The sequence below is a fragment of the Cryptomeria japonica genome, chromosome 2 (assembly GCF_030272615.1).
Source record: "Cryptomeria japonica chromosome 2, Sugi_1.0, whole genome shotgun sequence".
Lineage (NCBI taxonomy): Eukaryota > Viridiplantae > Streptophyta > Pinopsida > Cupressales > Cupressaceae > Cryptomeria > Cryptomeria japonica.
Window position 1 is genome coordinate 542,610,107 of NC_081406.1, and position 16,676 is coordinate 542,626,782.

The window sequence follows — 16,676 nt, forward strand, 5'->3', positions numbered from 1 at the left end:
AATATCAATTGTATAAGAAAATGATTATTACTTCTATATTTAATTAACTTTTCCATCTCTATGTATGAGTTTAATGTTCCTTTGTCTGAAACCCAATATCCTCCCAAGAAGAAGTCATAGTCTTATGGATTCATACATGTAACATCTGACCTTTTCAATGAGTATTGTTATGGTTACAATGAATGTGCTTTGCAAGTAAGCGGACATTCAATTTTTTAAGAACAAGACATCCTCATTTTTATCAATTAATATGCATTAGTAATGGCATTGTATCACATACATAAAATCTTATTTCAAGGACATCAATGTCACATCAAGTTTGTTAACGACACCACACTTCCTCAAAATTTTCATTATAACATGTTGTAAAGGAAAGATAGAAACAAATAATATAGCATGTCACATTATTGTGATTTATGTAATTTAGCGTATCATGTTAGTGTAATGTATGTAATATACAGTATCGTGTTACTCTGATGTATAAAATATAGGGACCAGTTGTGTGGTCTCTCTATTGATATTATTTTTTATATACATGGAGTGATTTTTAAATTCTTATTAATAATGCAAGAAACATTGAAGTTTGACATGTAGGTTGCACATGCAAGAAAACAAAATAAAAATGGACCAATCTCACTATAAATAAATATTCATTCACAAAAGTTGTAGGAGGATACCAAAAATATAAATTTTGTCCACGAAAATATACCATCATGTCCCTCTGTAAACATAAATTTCAATGGTTTTATTAAAAACAATAGTCATACAGCCAAGAAAGATAATACAATTTTATGGGAGAGACCTCCTCCGTGATGATAATCTTCTTTCAATCCTCTCAAACCTCATCGGTGGGCGGGGACTATTTTGTCTCGTGAAGAGGTGCGTATAATCCAAAACCACCAGATTGGTGGGAAAAATGGCACTGGCAACAGCAACGTCATCATCAGAGTGTGGCAATCGGACCTACCCCCTCTGTGGATCTGAATCTCGGCTGATGGTGCACATTATGTGCACCCTCAGGAGAACCTTGGGCTGGTTGTCAAAGGGTCTGAAAAAGGGCCATAGCACCCTATATATTTTGGTCTGTCTCCAAAGACGAAACGAAAAGAATAGGTTTGTTATGTGGATAGTACAGTATGTCTGGCCATTGCCATTTTCATGTACGTCGACCCGCCATCCAACTCTGAGGCGAGAATGTGTCCTCAATCGTGCAGCCTCTTGTTTGTGCTCTTCCATATGTTGATGTAACCTGCACATTCATCCAACAAGAGTGCTTGTTATTTAACAATGGCATTCAATAAATGCAACAAATATTCCTAAAATAAGCATGTCAGTTATTTAACTAAACCATTCAATAATTGTAAGACATATTCATACAATAAGAGTCTTACTTATTTAACCATAGCATTCCATAAATGTGATACATAAAGGTGCAATACTTGAAAAAATAAAGTGGTTGAATCAAAATTACAAACTCCTCCTGTCGTCGTTGGTTTGCGTGGTTGGCATTTCTTTATAGAAGGTGAACAAATATCTAAAAGGCACTTGTTGAGAAAGATACGGTTTGTAAAAACATTGGGGACAATAATACAAAGTATTACAACAATATTGCAACAAACAAATCCAATCCATATTACTAAACATGTTGAAAGATAAAAAGCTAAACATGGAGCTAAGAAAAATGTAGTACGAAGGTAATGACTGACACATGGTTTAAAATATGATACAGATAAAATAGTGATCACCACCTCCCATGCAAAGCGAAACAAAAAATTTCACGGTCAAAGCAGCATAACGCAACATGTTATTCGTTACAAAAAAAAATATCGAGTGACCTCTATAGCACATCTTAGTTGTTGACACGAATATGAAAACGTCATGTAGTCATCCGCAGATATGGAAGGTACATAAACAGTGCATATCCAAATCTTAACATATAATACCAATGTTGTGTTAGCGAGGGAAATTATGTGATCCTTGTCCGGATTGAGCAAAGTCAAAAGCCAATCGTCAGCAAGGACTCCTCTGCCCAGATGTTAAGGGTGTAGTGAACATTGTCACGTATGTTTGTGGTCCACTTTCACCAACTGCGAAACATAACTACTAAGTAAGCACACACACCATTGACATGTTTGTAAACCACTTAAACATGACACGCTTGTGTACCAACCTGTATTGACCATTTTGTCTTAAACATGGCAGATTATTGACCATTTTGTCTTTAACATAGTAGATTATTGAACTTTTTTGTCTTAAACATGGCATATTATTGACAATTTTGTGGCAGATTATTGACCATTTTCGTATTAAACATGGTCGATTATTGACCTTTTTTGTCTTCAACATGGCATATTATTGACCATTTTGTCTTACACATGGCAGATTATTGACATGTTTGGAAACCACTTAAACGTAACATAGTTGTGTACCAACCTATATTAGATACTACAATAGAACCTGTGGCAAGGACGTGTGATTTAAGTGCTTCGTCGAATAGCCTCTTGCCCTTACGCCTCCTAGTAGTCTCTGAGGGGAACTCAAAGGCCTCAAGGTGCATAACATCATCAAAGATCTCAGTGCTCGTATTCTACTTAGGTTGCCTCCAAATCTGACCATGATCCCTACTTGCACTCAACCAAGGTTGCATTCCAACAGTACTTGCAGCGGTTGGATCGATATGGGGACTGAAATCAAATGCCATGGCACTAGAATTGTCAAGATCAACCATGAACCTCTCCACACAACCTACAAATGTCATTATTTTTTCACGTGATTGTGACATTGTTTGCAACACCATCTTCAACTTTGTGCTCCCTTCATTCCACATTAAGATGTCAGCATCCTCTATATGTGCTTCTACACTGGAAATGGTATGAACAACCGACAGAGGTGTTGGGTGTTCATTAACGTTATTAGATATTGGAGTTGACATAGGAATAGGTTATGTTTTTAAATCACCATACATAAACATTGACGAACCAAAGAATTTGGGTTGCACTTGACATCAACTTACCTAGGAGATGTGAATCATTAAATGAGTTGTCGACCATTGCAGCAACCTTCAAATCATGCTTGCATGTGTTTCCTTACAAACTCCACTGATAGTCACATATCTACAAGTGATCACCGCATTTTGTAACCACGTACCAATTGCAAGAGGACTGACTTTTCACCCAGTCCAAACCAAGATTTGTGTCATCTGGAACAAAATCAGCATCAAGAATTTCCTTTGCCCTCTCCATGCTAGTTCTCAAATGTGACAACCTATAGTTTTTAATGAATCCATAATGTTGCAACAATTGCTTTTTCTTGTAGAATGGTTCCACTTTATAGGCAAGCTTGTGATACAGATTGTCCATCCTCCTTGTGCACATCTTCTTATTGTCTCTTAGGTGCAGCACCTTCAATTTTCTATGGTATGATTCAATGGCATTATTTGTGTCCTGGTTAGCGTGAGGGAAATTCCTAAAGTTGTTCACCCACATTGCTACCCAAAAGATGAAAACAAAAGGAAGATGTCAATGAACAAACGAATGTGACAACTGTCCCAATGAAAGACTTAACAAGTTGGGGAGGGAAAATCTACGGTAACACAAAACTCACCAATGCAGCCATCTCGATACCATGTGTTGTAGAAATACTCTAGAAAACGTTGTTGATCAGCGAATTCAACAAAGAATTTGTGCACTTGCTAAATAGTGCACTCTTCACTTTCATGCATTGCCATCATTATCTGCCCTAAATGGCGAAAAATGTCCATTGCTCTTTCCTTTGTCACATACTTGTAGACATTCTTCAACCATGCTCGCCACACGTGCCAGATACAAATTATCACACGACATTGAAAAACGGTCATGTTTCGAAGTCAATGATTAATCGTGTCTGATGAATATACAAAAAATGGTAAAGAAACATATCTTATTGTTTGATCTGAAGTAGACTAACAATTGAAAGATGCACATACTATATCTCTTGAATCTCTGCACTCGCATCATCTGTGATGAATGCATTGATCCTCCAATCAGACCTTTTTCCCTTTGCTCATCTCTGCAACTCCACCAACCACACCTCAAGGTCCTCGATGTCACTGCCCATGCAACAAGCACCCCTAATTGCCCCTCATCAAACATGAGCAACAAATACAATTGGTATCTTTTTTAGCAACAAACGCGATAATTATTTCTATCTGCAATTAAATGCAATGGGCAACTTCAAAATATGAGGAAGACTCATTACAAGGAGTTTAAGGAGACTTGCCCCATATTTATTTGTTGCAAATGTGGAATCCATCAAGATGATTGACTCATGTGAGTGTCAAACCATCATATCTAGCATCCAAGGCGTTTGTATTCCCATAATGAAAGGTGTGTCGAGACCTTCTGGCTGCTGGAAATAAAAAATAAAAAATTACCCTCATCTTGTTTTTTCCATTTTAAGATGCTTGTGGCATCGTTCGCATGCTTTCATGATGGAATGGAGCAGACCCTTTCCGCTACGTTCATAATGTCCTTCCATGTTAGGAATGAATCTCTCTTCCTCAACATGCTACAAAAAACAAGATCATTAAGGTCTTTGTCCATTATAGCATCTACATTGACGTCCATCGCCAACAAGCTCTCTATATACGCTTTGCATTCATCAGACAGATTTGGTGCAAATTGCAAGCGCAATTCGTTGTTGGTATCATGCACACCATGACAAAATGCACCATTGTTGTCTACATGCAACGGCTGCTTGTATATCAAGATGGCCATGTCTGCCCTACCATATAATACCTTGAAAATGAAATGGCATGTACAACCTCTCTTTTTCTGATACACACGATTTCGCTTCAAAGGCGACGGCTTATTCCTATTGTCTTTTGGTCTGTAAGAAAACCAATACCTTAAACATAAAAACTATCATATTTTCAGCAAGAGTCGATATGTCATTAAACATAGACAAAGCATACCAAAGAATGTGACTACTAACTAGTTGTACATCTTTGTCATATGGTTGTCGTGCACACTACTATTATCATCTTCAGTATGCCTCTTTCGGACAAACTTGGTTTCAAAACCTTCAACCAACGATTCCCCCTTGAGGAATGCATCCAATCTAGCAAATGGAATCACCACACAAAAGTCTTCACTCAAATCATCGTCAACACAAATTTCAGTCCACCAAATATCTCATGAAGAGAAGTGATGGAGACTTTCACCACCATCGTGCACTTCCAATCCCAACATCAGCTGCCATTTTCGGTGAATCGGCATCCTAGTGAACTACATATCAGCCAATATCATTGAATTACACACCAATTGCCAATAATTACAAGTACACAGAGCATACAAATAGTCGGTTCATAAATAGAGTCATAGACACCGTAACAATTGTAAAGAACCAAATTCGGTCCATGGCAACATACAATAGGGATGCACATACAATGCAAACAAAAACCTCTCAAAATAATATTGAATTTTGATGTCGACATCATTGTGTTTGTGACTAATCACAAACCATTAATACACAAATAATTCATGCAAAGTCTTTCAGTTTATAAGAGGCTTGGGGGATACAGCACGATGGACAATATCGTAAAAAAAAAGCACAATTTTCTCTTGATTTATGCTTCTATTAGTATAACTCTGAATGAGATAATTGGAAATTGTTGAATTTTAGGATCAGATTAGGGTAAGCATATAATTTAAATTTTTTATTTCACTATTTTCACTTAGATATAAGTTAGATATTAATTCAATTATGAGAGGCATGAATTCAATCTGCAGTGTGTATATTGAATTCACAATGAGTGTATATAATGAACTGTTGTATGTTTATTCAGTATGCCACGGAATACATAGATGATCCAATCTGCAAAGTTCATGTATGTCCATGACTTCTTCATTAAGACAGACCACTGTATTTAATTGACTTCCTCCAAGTTTGTGGTAATCAACTAACTGCTATATGTGCACGAACTATAGTATATTTTTCTCTATCTTATTATATCTACCGATTGTTGTATATACTTGCCAATCCCTCCCAGTTCGTAATAATTATGGATTGCTTCTACACAGATTGCTATATATAAATTTCCTATATTATCACTATTACTTATCAACCTACCAAGGGAAATGTACATTGCTAATATACAACAACCAATAGCAAAGTATACAACGTGACTCTAGATAACTGAAAGGTGTCTTTTAACCTTAATTGGTCACAAACCAATTCATAAAACAAATTGTATTATAAGAAAAACGAAAACAATATGATCGGTTATGTAGAACTGATAAACTAAATCAATCGTGCCATAATAATCGATTATTAATACAATCAGTTTCATAACGGATATTAACAAATCATATTTAGTTGTTCATGAACCGACTTGAATATAAACGAACAAACCGGAAAGCAAATACTATCGATTATGTATAATCGGTGATAACAAACAAACATTAACATATTAGAAAGCAGATGTTCACGTTGGGTATAAAAAACATTATGATCAATAATCACAACAAGTAATCCGCTTTGATTTCGGTCAATAATATGCAATTCAAAAAGGTGTTATAAAACACGTGTTATTGAGTTTACCAAAAAAAATCAAAAAATCACATCGGCAACTAAATCTGGGTTGTAGCTAAAGTGGTTCCCAAAAGGTGTGTCAATAACACGCAAAGTCAATAACATGAAATTTTTCTAAAATTACAGATTGTTGATCATGACCATCAAATTTAGCTGTGGCTTTGATTTTTATCACAATCTGTAATTTTTGAAAAAATTATAGTTATTGACTTTGCATGTATTTCGTGTTATTGACTTTGCATGTTATGGACATACCTTTTTGGAGCCACTTTGCGTGTTATTTCGTGTTATTGAATTTGCGTGTATTTCATGCTATTGACTTTGCATGTTATTTCGTGTTATTGAATTTGAGTGTATTTCGTGTTATTGCATTCATTTCTCTATTGACATCTTCTTGTTTTTTTTTTATAATGCCATTAACCAAATGGAAGACGGGAATTTGGTTAATGGCAATCGGTGCTCTAGTACTTTTGGTAGTTGTTCGTTTGTTTCAATGATCCAAACGCGTTTCTTGCAAGAATGGTGTGATGACTGGCTTTTGAAATCAATGATCATTCAATTATTTTATGTTAATACCAACCTATTAACTTAATTTTAATAGTAGTGGTAGAATCTTGTATGTGTCAGGTGAGGTGACCAGCGCATCTTTTCAAAAGGACTCTTAAGTGTACTTGGAAATCAGAAACCCGGGAAAGATTCGCAAACATGGGAACAGAACAATGATGAATACCAAGTAAAAAAAACTATCACGACAAACCATGCTATGAGGAGGCAGAGACATGGATTTGGAGATTGAGGTGGCGGTTTCTAGGAAGATAAGACAACTCAAGGATGGCAGCAGATGCAGAGATAGCAGATAAACGAGATTCTATGTAAGATTTGATCAAGATTCTTTAGATACGCGATTTGACATGCTATTGATTATTGGAGACCGTTTTAGTAGGATCTAGAAGCAGCACGAGACTATATTTGGAGACTTGTTAGATAGATTTAGGCAATTTCTAGAGAAAGAAAACATAAGAGCCGAGATAATGGCGTCGTTTGCAAGTATAGTTTGCATGAACTGCAAAGAGACATTGGAGAGTCAATGTATAGTCCTTTTTAATGCACAAGAGGATATATACATGAGGTGATTTTGGAAATGGTTGATATATCATTGAATTTGGAGAGACACTGGTGTGATGGGTTCATCTATGAGGCTATGTTAGTGTCATTGGTCGATATTTTGGTATCAATGGAGAGGTGTGTCAAAATGCTGGGGGATTTTGTGAAGAAAGAAAATGGGAACGCGGTGGCTGACGCTCTGTGCAAACTGCAAGATGGAGTCAAGGACAGTATCCTGAAGGTTTACTTCAACCCATCGAACTACTATTCCTCATATTTAGAAGAGGAGTCGAAAGCGAACGAGGACCAAACAGAGGCAGATGAGGATCGATTGGGTAATATGGATTCCAACGCACAAACTTTGAATGGCAGCGATGAGGAAAGGGAGGAAAGGATGAGAAGAGCTGCGAAGAGGAGGAAGAGGGATTTTGTCATGAAGGCATGGTCGATCTTGAGAGATGGGGTGGGGAATGGTGATTTGACTGATTTCAGGCAACTCAAGAACTCTAAAGATTGGTGGTTGTCAGAGGCATCCTCTGATAACCTATTCAATCTGGGAGAATTGGCTTCTCAATTGCTACACTTTTTGATGAATGGGTAATGATGGTGGTTTTATTTGTTGTTGGCATGTTGATTGTAAATTGTGTCAGGCCTATTTTGGGATAAGGATGTTGTTATTGTATGGGAAGATAGTTTGCTGAGTCGGATCTTAGGAAGGTTAGAGAGTCTGCAGCTTTTTGGGATGTTGCTATTATATGTAAAGAGAGTGAAAATCTATATGTAAGTTTTTATGAAGTAATACAGGGAGCTATCCCCATTAAAGATAGCACTTACCTTCAAAAAAAAAACTTAATTTTAACAAATTATAAGATAAATACGTCAAAACACACACTGTCTAATCCAAGTTGTACGCAACATAAACAATGCCTGTTAATTGCGGACACGTCTAAACTGGCTCCAAAATGGGGTTATGAAACTCATGTTATTGAAGTTCAAAAAAGTCAATAACACGAGTTTCATAACCCCATTTTCGAGCCAGTTTAGCCATGGCCATGGAAAGAAACTTGAACAGTCGTGAAGAAGCTAATCACAACACTTTAATTTTTTTATATTTATCACCAAAACCTGCTCCATATCAAACTTTGAAAGATGTGGCCTCATTAAATTAACCTGAGGTTTATTGGGGTGGGGTACAACTATTTCATGTAGGTCGAGATGAGGAATTCGGACTTTTGGCTAGTATTAGTGGTATTTTTTAAAAGTATATCCACCCTGTAATGATACATGTTATAGGAAAATCCTCTAGGTAAAATACAATAGTGTTACTGTTGCAGTAGTGCGGACAATAGGAGTATGGGACTTTAGCCATTTTTCTACCAAAAATTCAACCAAGAATAGATAAAAACTAGAGCCGACCATGAGAATAAATACCTTTCACAGATCCAATGTAACCTTAGCCCGCACTAGTATCGTCGCTCATATAATCGACGCTTTTAACTTCCTCTTCAAACCCTCCCCCTCAGCTGCTCTCGTTGCTCCTATAACATGCATCTAGTCTTCGATTTCCAACCCTCTGCAAGAAAAACATATGAACATAAGTTGCAAAGGAAAAACATATGAACATAAGTTGCAAAGGAAAATCGTATGAACACATAAGGAAAAGGAAAATCTTGTGAACAATTCTCTTAGCATACCTGGTAGCTTCAACAACATCCAAGCCCTCACCCACATTGTTGTTGCTAATCACGATCGTATAACGCACGTTTAACCTTCCCAGATATCTGCTCTGCTCCTGTTTTTCTCTTCCTTGCCTTGCAAGTTAATGGCTTTGCATGTTATTGACCACAAATATATGACTGCTCTTTCTTGTGTTCCAAGTTGATGGCTTGGCATGTTATTGGCCACAACATATGAAGAGATATATTAAATGCGTTGTTATTGACCTGACCTAACTCTCTAAGTTAATTACCTGCGTGTTATAGTACGATATCAGTTGTGGGAGATAGTTGTCTCCCACTACTTTCCTGCCTGCCCAACAAAGCACTATGCGGTCTCCTGGCGGTTTGACCGATTGCGTGTTATATGCCCCTCCAAAGCTGGCGACATAACGTGCTCTATGGACGTCCTTTCCAGCGAGTCTATATCGTCACAGCCCCAGCCCACGCGATGTCCCGCTATGTCCACATTGTCACAGGCCATGCAGGGGCCTACCTGCAACTGATCATGGGTATGCATGTATGTTATGCATGCCATTGATACGGCGCTAACATTTTGGAGCCACAATAGCTGCGTCCGGATTTAAGCTCTACAGGCTTGCATTAATTTCAACTAGAGAAGTGTACGTCGTAGCTAGCGTCCATAAGAAGCGACATTCGGTATAGCTTGTTCAAAACATTAACCCTCAAGGCACTGTGAGTAGGCGCATTTCTTCCAAGTCTAAAATGGAGGCAAACTTCTCATTAACAGCAGCCAAGCCGATGATGACTTACTGGGGGGAGATATCGGATGAATGTTTGGTCCTTTCAAATATAGATGCAATGCAAACATCGTGCATCTATCTTCGCCGCCTGGTGCTTCAAATTGGAAACTAAGGAGAATCTTAGGTGGTTGGTGGAGAGATGCATAAGAGAGGAATGGCGAGGTGGATTTGAATCCCTAATGGTCATGGCTCTAGAGCTGAAAGGTTTCATATACACTAAGGGTGTGTGGCTCCAAGTGAGCGAATTTACTCCCCCACTACATCCCTTTCTCATATGGAGTACTACTAGTGATAAGGAGGCACGAAGGACTTCAACGCAAATTGGTATGACTGGGGTGAAGATATTTTTGAAGAGTGAGGAAGAAAAGTATCTCCGCTGGGAAGTGCAGAAGTGGGGACCTTATAGTGAGCACTCACCTAAAGCGTTGGAAGTTGCTACCTCTCAACGAAGACGTGGACGGCCAAAAGGATCGAAGAAGAAGGCAAGGACAATTTGGATTGGATTTCCTCTAGATAATCATGCAACTGTGGGACCTTCTCAAACCAGAGAGCAAAAGGCACCTTCCCAAAATAGAGGCAAGGAAATCGTGATTGCAGAATAATTGAATGCTGAAGAATGTTTTTGAAACTTTATTATCATCTTTTGTAATCTATTTGGATGAACCTTTGTTGCACATATCATACAGAAGTATAGGGTGGTAAGATGGATAGGAAGGCTAGGGAAGTTAGGTTTTGAATTTTTGGATAGATAACTCTGAACTTTAAATCTCTACAAACATATGTAGTTTTTTTTTGATGAATTAATATACAATATTAATTATTGACCAAAAAAAAATGATAGAAGGTCCAAATCTTCAAGGAGATAAGTCTCATGATGTGCGGGTAGGACCAAATGGACATGTAATTGCACCTCAAAAAAATTATTTCAGAAATTCATTTTATTTATGTAAGTAAATTAGAAAATAAGAGCACATGCTAACTCGCGTGATTGATGGGATTCTTTTCCACCTCTATTTTATTAATCTCCTTGATATGTGAACTTTATAATGTATATATTGTAGTCTATTTTATTTGGTTTGCATACCTTGAATATAGATATTAGAGTGTTGTCATCATCTTGTTTGCATTCAAATAATAATCATCTAGTTGGTTTTTTCATAGGGAGACTTAGTTATTGCTTTTTTGGGAGCATAACAATGTAGGTACAAATCATTTTAATTTGTATTATGTCTTTTCATTAAATGGTAAATATTAGATTTTGAATGGGTCTAAACACTTTTACATGAGATTGAAGCAAGATGGGAGACTCAAAATTGAGGAATTTATGTCAAAAAGGTTCTAAAGCATAGAAAAGTAAAACTAAGAAAATTTTGTAAAGAAAATAAAAAATATGGAACCAACCAACATCAACATGGCATTAGTACAACAAGAGACATATCACTTAGTGGAGGAGGGACTTGGGGATTTCTAATAACCTCCCACTCTTACTCCAAGAATTACAAACTCCCTTTCTAAAAATCATTTTTAATTTTTTTCTACACCATCCCTTCCCAAAGCATGTGAATTCTTGTTACATATTTTTTTATCGTGGTTCTATTCAAATATAAAACCTTCTTCAAATCCCCTTTATATTTTCCAACTCATTATAAATCCTAAAAATCTTCTTATTATGTATTTTTTTTTCTCTTCTTTGATTTTACAAACCTCAATAACTAAGTCTTGTGCTACTCTAACTTAAAATTCAATATAGGACATTCCACGGTCATGGAAGGTTGAAGAGAATCTAGGCTAACCTTGAGCCTATAATTATCAATGAAGATCTAATTTAAGATATTGTATTGTAGAGTTAAGTTAGTCTTTGAGTTGGGTTACTATAGGAGTGACTCAAGAGTGGTTGCTTAAGCATTCTAGAAGAATAAAGCATGCAATTTATTTGAGAGCTCTAAATTTAAGACCAATTTTTTAAGCTCCTAGGATTTATTTCAATAAAGAACTTATTTAGATCCAAAAAATAGGGATTTGTTTGTGCATCCAATAAAGTTTTCCAATAATGGAAATATAATATTATTTATTTTAATTATTATTATTAAATTAGTATATTTTTGTTTTTAAAATTCTATGTAAGATGGGTTTAAAGATAGCATTGTGAAGACAATTATATTTGTCTATTATTCTACATAAAAAATATTATATTATTTATTATAATAATTATTAAATTATTGTAATTATGATTATTGAATGCAAAAACGTTCCATACTAAAAATTAGAAGCATGCAAAAAAAAAAAAAAAATTATTTTTTAATTTAATTTCATGCAATTAGTTCACACTAGGTAATGAAAGTGTCCCTACATAAGTCCTTTTTTCTCCGAATAAAGATAAAAAGTTTTATATAATAATAATATAATTATTATTATTATTATTTGGTAATATAAAAATAATATTATAATCATATCTTAATAATAAACTCTTTATATTAAAACGAATATGATTATATTTGCATATTTTTGTATTCATATTAAACTCTTTATAAAAGAAAACAAAAGGTAAAACTAAATTATTATCATATTATTATGTAACTTAATTAATTTATTAAAATATTTTAATTATGATTATTACATGATTATATTATTATATTATTATTATTTTTTTGTATTAAAAATTGTTAGTTAAAGCAAAAAGTACATCCGGGGAGGCCAAGCCTCAACCAAAAAAGAGAGTCAGAGTGTTAAGCCCGAACCAAAATAGTTACATCACACACTTACCTCTGCTATACCACAAATATCCATAGGTATCATACATAATCAGAAAAGATATAGTGTTGTAGCAAAAATAGCTCATTGAAGGATCTCATCATGAGACATCTTCTTGCAGACCTGAAGCTGCAACAGCATCTCCACATGAGCATAGGAGAGTCCTATGTTGCTCTTTATCTCCTTCGGTAGCTTGGAAAGGGCATGTTCAAAGGCAACCTGGTTCTCCTCAATCCTTCTCCATTGGTACCCATCCTTCATCTCATAAACTAACATAGTGTCCTAGCCATCTCTATTATTTTTTATTATTCTTTTATATTTAATATTTCTTATTAAACTCTTTACCAAAAAAAATAATAATACTATTAGATTAATCTCTTTATAAATAATAAAAAACAAAAAACTATTAAATCAAATTATTATTATATCATTATTTTTATCTTATAGAATTTTAATCATTATCCTTTATCTTTGAAATAAAAAAATAGATTTTCTTAACATCTACTTTCAATCTCTCGTACTATCATTATTAAAAAACAAACTAAAAACTATTGAATTAAATTATTATTATATCATTATATTTTATGTAATTTTAATCATTATCTAGAGAAAAAAAAATTCTTAACATCTATTTCCATCTCTCATACCTTCTCCAAATATTACTATTTGTTAGAACTAGGTGTTGTAATTTCTGAAATTTGACTATCATACAAAGATGGTAGTTAATCCATTGGCCAGCCTTTTCCCTACTGAGCTTGTTACTTTAATCCTAAATTTAGCCAGTTTTTGAGCTAAATTTAGAGATTATGGATTCTGCCTGAGATTTAGAATCAAGTTCAATCAGGCTGAATTTTTATTTTTTTGTATGGAGGTCCAGACCTGCGAGCACTACAGCCCAGCAAGGACTTGAAGCCCGCGAGCTGCCAACCCGGCGCTGAATTTGGATCAATGGATACAAGTGGCTTTTTTTGGAGACATATTTCAGCTCAATGACTACAAATCTCTGAACTTAATTCCTAGATGGGGACACTGGGAGCAAATTTGAATATTTCTTAAATAGTCATAAGCAGCAACCAGACATAGAAGCTTCTGGTGGTTTCAAATTAAAAACATCAGTGCTGGTTAGAAAACTATCATACAAAGCCAATAAATGAATAGAAGTTCAGAGATCAAATCCTATCTTATTCAGTACAAGTTCAGTGATCAAACCCCATCTTTCTTAATAATGAGTTCAGTACTGATTAAGCTCCATCTTATTCAATAATGATTCCAGTGAGATACCATAAGATGCTTATATAAAAACTTAAATTCTGAATTGATCATCCATCATACAAAGCCAAAGATAAAATAGACATTCAAAAATCAAATTTTATTTTATTCACTATTAAGTGATCAAATCCCATTCTGAGTAATATTGAATTCAGTAATTAAGCCCAACAAAAAGAAACAATTTAGCTATGAGAAACAGCCCAAAAATAAATCTTACCCATCAAGTTTCACCAGCTGGCCCTCCTCATTGAAAACAATGCCTGTAGCACAAACAGGACATAAATGACTCCATTGTGACCACTCAATAATGCATTGAAAATGGAAACAGTGATCACATGGAGTATTTGTTCTTGGATTCTCCACTTCATAGCCATTCAGACAAATGGGGCACTCTTCCTCTTCGTCTTCCTCTAAAACTATTTCTTCCCCAACTCTATTCTCCCCATCTGTTGCAGATATTGAAGTCCCATAACTATTATCATCAGTTTCTTCTGTAATTGAATTACTTTTCATTTCTCTGTTTTCTGTATTAGTCTCTGTATTCTCTCCATTTGTTGCAGATGTCTCTCCAATTGCATTCTCTCCATCTGTTACAGATATTGAAGTCCCATAATGATGATAAGTCTTCCCAACTGTATTCTCCCCATCTGTTGCAGATGTTGAAGTCCCATAACTATTATCATCAGTTTCTTCTGTAACTGAATTACTTTTGATTTCTTTGGTTTCTGTATCAGTCTCTGTATTCTCTCCATTTGTTGCAGATGTCTCTCCAATTGCATTCTCTCCATCTGTTACAGATATTAAAGCCCCATAAATATTATCCTCAGTTTCTTCTGTAGTTGAATTCCTTTTGATTTCTCTGGTTTCTGTATCAGTCTCCACAACTGTATTCTCTCCATTTGTTAGAGGTATTAAAGCCCCATGAATATTAATATCAGTTTCTTCTGTAATTGAATTCCTTTTGATTTTTCTGGTTTCTGTATCAGTCCCCCCAACTATATTCTCTCCATTTATTGGAGATGTTAAAACTCCATTATTATCACTGTCACTGCTATATTCATAACCTTCCTCATTATTATTATTATTGTTATTTTTGTTGTGATCATGTGGTAAACGGTTACCCATGTTACAAAACCTGATCAAACAGTTACCCATGTTACAAATCCTGAACAAAAGCGATTGAACAGCTTCAGATTACTCCATTAAAAAAGCTTGGGCACTCCAGAACAATAAAGGATGCAATTTATTTGAGACCTTTTTATTGTGTTTTATGGATAGCCTCTAAATTTAAGAGGAGAAGAACTTTTTTATCCAAAAAACAAGGATAAGTAGTTTGTGGGAAGATAATGCTTATCATCTAAGTAAAGTTTTCCAATAATGGAAATATAAATTTATTTTTAATTATTATTATAAAAAATTAAATTTATATATTTATTTATTAAAAAAATTAATGTAAAATAGGTTTAAAGATGGCATTGTGAAGACAATTATATTTGTCTATTATTCTATTTGAAAAACTATTATTTTAATTATTATAATTAATATTAAATTATTATAATTATGATTATTATATAATTATTACGAGGAAGGTATTGGTTTTCTCGTCTATGTAGTCAATTATCTAGTTTTTAATTATTTAACTCCTAGTTTAATGATCAATCAATTTGTCATGCAATCAGTTCGCTACACGAGTCCACTTTTTTCTCTAGAATTAAGATAAAGAAGAAAGATAAAATAAAAATATAGTAATAATAATTTGGTAATATAAAAAATAATAATATATTAAAACATAATAATATAATCATATTTTAATAATAAACTCTTTATATTAAAATGAAAATGACTATATTTGCATAAATATTGATATTGAATTCTTTATAAAAGAAAACAAAAATTAAGACTATATTATTATTAAATTATTATGTAGTAATCAATATTAAAATATCTTATTTATTATATTATTCTTTAATATTCTATATTTCTTATTAAACTATTTACAAAAGCAAAAAAATAATACTATTATACTAATTTCCTTATAAATAATAAAAGCAAAAAATTATTAAATTAAATTATTATTATTATATCATTATATTTTTATTTTATATAATTTTAATAATTATCTTTTACCTTTGAGGAAAAAATGGATTTTCTTAACATCTACTTTCAATCTGTTATGCCATCATTATAATAAAAAACTTAAAAAACTAAAAACTGTTAAATTAATGTTTATATCATTATATTTTTATTTTATATAATTTTATTCATTATATCTGAGAAAAAAAAAATCTTGCATCTACTTTCAATATCTCATGTCATCATTATTTCTCCAACTATTATTTTTTGTTAGGATAGGTGTTGTACATCTTGCAATTTCTAAAGTTAATTTTATTATTTGGTCTATAATTTAATATGGCATCATGAAAGATAATCGACATCATGTTAGATGTATAAGAGTATGTAGGACATTATGAAATGCATAAGAGATTATATGAAACATTGAAGT

General features: G+C 34.0%; 1 protein-coding gene across 1 annotated transcript; it reads right to left on the reverse strand.

Moving 5' to 3' along the window:
- Positions 1-766: 766 nt before the first annotated feature.
- On the reverse strand, positions 767-15,428 carry LOC131066760 (uncharacterized). The gene is made up of 2 exons (XM_058001593.2): positions 14,391-15,428; positions 767-1,249 (listed from the first exon to the last, which is right to left on the reverse strand). The coding sequence occupies exons 1-2, from the start codon at positions 15,326-15,328 to the stop codon at positions 964-966; spliced, it is 1,224 nt and encodes a 407-aa protein (XP_057857576.2). The 5' UTR covers positions 15,329-15,428; the 3' UTR covers positions 767-963.
- Between the last annotated feature and the right edge of the window lie 1,248 nt (positions 15,429-16,676).